Here is a 5,712-nt window from a genome sequence, read left to right on the forward strand (position 1 = left end):
GTCCAAGGCTTGATGCAAAACTACTATTGAGCCGAAGGTCTCATCTAAAGCAACATCTCTATTTCTACAGGGTAAAGATAAGACTGTCTGTATTTACCATAGCTTTGTTTTTATGAGATTTACCGTGATTTATCAAATTTATGTGTTCTTACTTCCTTTTTTCTTTTTCTTTCTCTTTTCTTTTCTTTTTTGCTATAATATAGCGGATGTTTATGGTGGCTACAAGTAACTTTAAGCTAAAATAATTTTAGCTTCATTTGAAAGCTTGAAAGCATTGCGTATAATCATTTAGAATCGATTTTTTTAATTCACTGTATATCTTATGTATAACATGAAGTTTGAATCATTTTAATTGAAATCAGGGTGTTTTGAAGTTGATACAATAAGTCGGGGTTTTGAAATCTTTGAAGACGAGGTGGATCAAACTGTGCCTATTGCACTTAAAAAACATCATAACCAGATTTATGGTGGCATTATAACATACCATTTTAATAGGTTTTGAGATGCATCAAAACTCAACAAAAAAGGAGCCCAGCTTGGGAGATTTGATGCAGTGATGTAATTGTTATAAATTATAAAACATGTTAAAATTATAATATGTACAACTTTACAAACTTGTGTTGTAATCAATATTAATGCACATGTTTTATAACACTGCATCAAAACTTCAAATAAAGGCCTTAAAAATTATGGCTTGAAAGACATGTGAAATATGAGTAAATTCCTGTTCCAAAACCCAACAATTTTGACACTTTAAAACAAAATTAAATCCCTTTAGCCAACAGTGGCAGCAAAAATAATAAGTCGATCATATGACAAGGTTACAAGTTCAGAAACATCACGTATACCAAATGTAATGTAAAGAGGATAAGATATCAACAAAATGTACTATTTATTTATCTATAAATAAGCTAGGCAACTTAACCAAAGTACACAAACCAAACCTTGTATTGTACTTACACTCCCAACCAAGGTAACATTATAAAAATCCAAGTCTCCTCCAAATAGGATCAATCTTCAAGGGATGTGTTTGCAGTAGCATCAGCAAACCTCCTGTAAAAAAGTTTAAGATTGTAATTCATCAGTACATTGGCTTCTAGAAGATGTATGCTGCATTAAAACACAATTTCAAATAAATGAAGAGATGTAATATTAGAGCATGAATTTTGTTTGTGAGAAGAAAATTAATGCAAAGGTCATCCCTTTTTTAAAGCCTAGAGTATAACTGTTACAGGCGTATTAATCCTACCACGCATTCTATACAATCCATCTCTTTTATGGTCTCTGCTTCTGTACTTGCACTGCCGATCTCCTATCGTTGTCTTCTGGCTTCTTCCTCGACCAACCTATCGTTGCCTTCTTGCTCAACCAACATCGCACCACCACAGTCGTTTGCAACATCGACGTCCTTTACCCCGATTTCAACTACATCAACATCTGTATCAATCGTATGGTATGGCCTATGCTCTATTTTTGTCATGTACTTATTCCTTACTTCCCAGTTTCGTAATTCTGGATTTTGTTTAGGGTTCGCATGATTAAATGTAGATAGTTGCCTGTATCTACAGAATAGCACGTGCTATATATACCCAAGGTGTTGCCATAACGAGGCATGAAAGGTAATGAACTCACTTTTATAGTGAAAACAGTTAGGGCTTGCTTCCCTGAGCATAAATATAAAAGACGGCTTTTAGATGAAAGTGAATACTTATGACTTTCTATAAGAATTGGGATATGACAGAAATAAGTTTATAAATCGCAGTATGAGAAACAAGAAAGCATTCTATCAGCCTCTGAATACGGGTATCGATGGAAGTTTGCAATATTACAACTAAGTTATGTCATCCCTAATTGGCGGTTTCATCTTGCAGGTGGTGATGGAACAATTGGCATCCGGTCCATGGAACAATAAGATGTTTTTTTTAATATGCAGAGGCTGAATAGCTCTAAGATTTCAGATGGTTAGATTAGATACTCAGCTCTAAGATTCTGATTATCTATTACAAATATTGCGCAATATGAAGAAATCAAAGTTTGAATACAAATAAATTTTATTTCAGTAGGGTAAATCACGAATAGTGAACTTTTGGGAATTGTAGCAGAAAATTTCTTAAGCAATTGTGATCATTAATTCATTTGGTATGCTTTCTTTATCCAATAATCTTTAAGATTTATTGTTTGAGGCATACAAGGTCATAAGACCAAGTATTTTTGAGTTATGGATTGAAGTAACTATAGCAATTTTAATGTACCTACAAAAACCCCCATTATAGAAAGGTCAAAATAATGAACAATTATCATACAGAAAGTGAAAACTTCTCAAAAGCCATACTCATACAGTATGATACTACACGTCCAATATGTAGTTTTATTAACACACAGTTTAAGATGTCTACAGTTGGTATGAATTTTTATAAGAAAAATACCAAGATTTATCCTTAGAATATTTAAGATGCTAATTAATTTGGAAGACCTAATGGTAAAGATTCTTAAGCTGTGTGTTAATAAAACTACATACTGAACTTAAAGAGTAATAATTAAGAGTAAAATGGGACATTAGTAAATTATAGCTAATGAATCTGGTATTGTGGTAACCTTAGTAGTAAATTAACTTCTTAATAGTCAGATGTCATTCATTATACCTGCAGCCTGCAGGTTGGATGGAGCACGCCTTTTAATAAGCCTTAGTACTTAAAAATACAAGACAGGTTTTATGGTATATGATTTTGGAAAAATAATGCTTTTGTTTGGGTGTAACTTGTAAGAACAAAAGGTAACAAAAGATGCTTGCAGATTTGCTGAGCAAGATGCTGCATCGCGAAGATATGCTACAGAAATGCTTTAGATTAGTTTATCTTTGTTAACCAATAAAGACAACTGAACACTTAGAGTGTGTTTTGAGATTGCTTATTTTAACCTCCTTATAACCTATTAACTTTTTCTAAAAAGTTAAGAAGTTAGAAAGTTGTTCGGCAAGCTCATAAGGACGTTTTATTTTAACTTATGAAATAGTGTAAATAAGTTGATTTTGATAACTTGTTGGATGGTGACTTATTAACTTATTATTGGTAATTACCCATTACACATTTACACCCCTCAAACGCTCAAAACCCCATTACACTCCTTCTAAAAGAAAGTCCTTTTTGGTCATTTGGCTTTCCCCGCAACATAAGCTAATCCAAACACTTTTTCAAAACTCCTTTTAATAAGTCCTTTTGAACTTAAATAAGCAATCCCAAACACACCCTTGTTTTTTTAAATTTTGCATTGTAAGTGCTTAGCAGGTCAATATGAAGATAAGTGGTGAATGGTAATGAACAAAATCCAAAAGATTTGCAGGAAGATGAAATTGGTGATCAAATGGAACAAGTTTCTTTGGCTGATGATGGTATGTAGAGATAAAACCGATGCATCTATACTCACACAGTAGTGGAAAAATGTCTCTGGATGCATTGAAACTCCTTTATATTTACTATTTTGTAGGCTGTAGTTGTGGTAAAAACTTTATTGGCTGTCTACATGTTGTAAGCCATAGTTGTAAAACTTTTTTTTTTGTTTTCTAAAAATCTTCTATGCAATACCTATATGTATCTAGCATCTAAAACATCATACGAAACTTAACTAACAAAGAAACACATGCTATAATCATAAAAGGGTTAATTTGTACGTACCACATAACAAGAAGGCGACTGGTTGACCGGTCAAACAGCATACGGAGGCGCTCTGGCAGCCATGTTGGTAATCTGCGCCTGCATCTGAACAGCCCTAACCTTAGCAGACGTTGCCCGATGAAAAAACTGTTCTCGCGACAATAACCTCACATTCCTCAAATACAAATCAAACGGAATCGCCCCTTCTTGCACAGCTTTATCCAACGCATAAACCGCATCCTCAATAGCCAGATCCGCCGACGTAGTCTCCAACATCTGCTTCGACAACGAATCACTCGTCTCAAACGCTTCATCCGCGCTCACATCACCCAAACCCCCACCCAACTTCCCTTCATTCTCCCTCACCCACGCCTCCAACACGTCCGTATTCATCAACACCATCTGCAACTGCTGCTCCAACCCTTCCTTCTCGTACTGCATCTCGTGCACACCTTGAGATAACACCTCGTCCCGCTGCCGCAACACCGCTTGCGCCGTAAACATCCCGTCCATCTCCACCTCCCTCTTCTTCCTCAACTCACTCGCATCGTTATGCACACTCTCCACCAGCTTATTAATCGCATTCCGCTTGTACACCTCACTCGGATCCTCCGTCGCCTGCATATGCGACGGAGCCTGAGATGGAGGAACCGGAGACGGTGACGAAATCCGTCCGCTACCGTACGGCGACGGCGGATACGTTCGAGGTGGAATCGCAGGACGAACAGCTGTTGTCGAATTCGGTGGAATTACGGAGGAGCTATAACTAGGGTTAGGGTTAGGGTTTGGTCTACGTTGCGAGTATAAAGGCGGATCTAATCCGAAATAATGACTTAAATTACGACATAAATCGACTAAATTGGAGCTAGGGTAGACCCAATTCTGCAAATAGGGGATGGAAACCAGCCCCGAGGGGTTAACAAACGGGTGGTTGCGTTTAATAACCATATCACGGGTGGGATTAACGAATACTAGAGGCGGGTGGCGAGGGTAAGACTCCATGAGCCAGATGACAACGGGGATGTTGTAAGTGACGTTTTGGAAGAGGATTGGGACGGTGCCGTCGGACTGGAGGAGGTTGAGGGTGCGGCCGTCGTTGTGGGTGAAGGTGTTGGTTTGGGGGTGGAGGGATGGGTAGGATTGGTGGAGGGATAGGAGGTGTTGGCGGATGAGCCATTTGACGTCTTCGGAGTAGGGTAAGGAGGATGGGCCGCGTTGGGAGAGGACGGAGCTGAGGAACTGTTGGGTTTGGGCGGTGGAGGTCGTCGTGGTGGTGGATGGTGGCGGTGGGTGAACCATTTGGATCGATGGGTTGTTTAGTTTATTGGACAAGGAATTTGCGCGTTGGCCGAGTTTGGACGGTGATATAGATCGCGTTAAGTTTTTTCTAATGTGTTGGTGTGTGTAGTTATCAATCTTAAATGATAAAAATATAAGAAGGATGGAATTTCCTACCTACTTACCCTTGAACTAATGATAAAAGGTTATCGCTCGTTGGCTCAATCTAGCGGCGGTAAGGAGCAATTAAGCGTTTAATATCCAGTTTCATGGGAAACCCACCCACCCGAATTTCCGCCAGTGGTAAAAACCGAACGTTTTTAATATCAAACTTGATATCACATATACATCAGTCAGTCTTTCGTTTTTAGTCACTCATGCCCCTAAAGTGTTGTTCGTGAAGATTTACCCTAGTCTCTATGAAGAAACTCAGGCTTCCTACCATTATACCATATTAAAAAGAACGTCAATTTTTTCTAATATGTTGATGTATGTGGTTATCAATTTTTCTTTTTTATTTTCCTTAAGAACTCAATTGCAAAACACGACATGTATGTTCGCGATTGCAGATAACGTTGGGTAGCCAAGCCTACCATCTCATGTTTAATCAAAAGCCCACCACCCGAAGACCCATTACACTAAAATGCAGTTATGATTGGATTTGAATTTGAGACCTTGTGGCCTCCATCTTAAATTTTGCATCCTTTCTAATACCAATTGAGCTAAAGCTTATCATAGATATGTACAATTTAATTCTGATCCAAATTAATTACGTTTTTACTAC

General features: G+C 37.8%; 1 protein-coding gene across 2 annotated transcripts; it reads right to left on the minus strand.

Moving 5' to 3' along the window:
• Nucleotides 1-632: 632 nt before the first annotated feature.
• Nucleotides 633-4,959, minus strand: LOC143603187 (protein ELC-like). 2 transcript variants are annotated; one of them, XM_077080069.1, is made up of 2 exons: nucleotides 3,668-4,959; nucleotides 633-1,050 (listed from the first exon to the last, which is right to left on the minus strand). In XM_077080069.1, exon 1 carries the CDS (start codon nucleotides 4,947-4,949, stop codon nucleotides 3,702-3,704), a length of 1,248 nt encoding a protein of 415 aa, XP_076936184.1. In that variant the 5' UTR covers nucleotides 4,950-4,959; the 3' UTR covers nucleotides 633-1,050; nucleotides 3,668-3,701. The 2 variants fall into 2 exon arrangements, with proteins under 2 accessions (XP_076936184.1, XP_076936185.1); XM_077080070.1 differs by lacking the exon at nucleotides 633-1,050 and having other exon boundaries at nucleotides 3,526-4,268; nucleotides 4,302-4,959.
• Between the last annotated feature and the right edge of the window lie 753 nt (nucleotides 4,960-5,712).

Source organism: Bidens hawaiensis, unplaced genomic scaffold (assembly GCF_021521415.1).
Source record: "Bidens hawaiensis isolate Kalapana, Puna unplaced genomic scaffold, B.hawaiensis_p1.1 tig00060976_1, whole genome shotgun sequence".
Classification (NCBI taxonomy): domain Eukaryota; kingdom Viridiplantae; phylum Streptophyta; class Magnoliopsida; order Asterales; family Asteraceae; genus Bidens; species Bidens hawaiensis.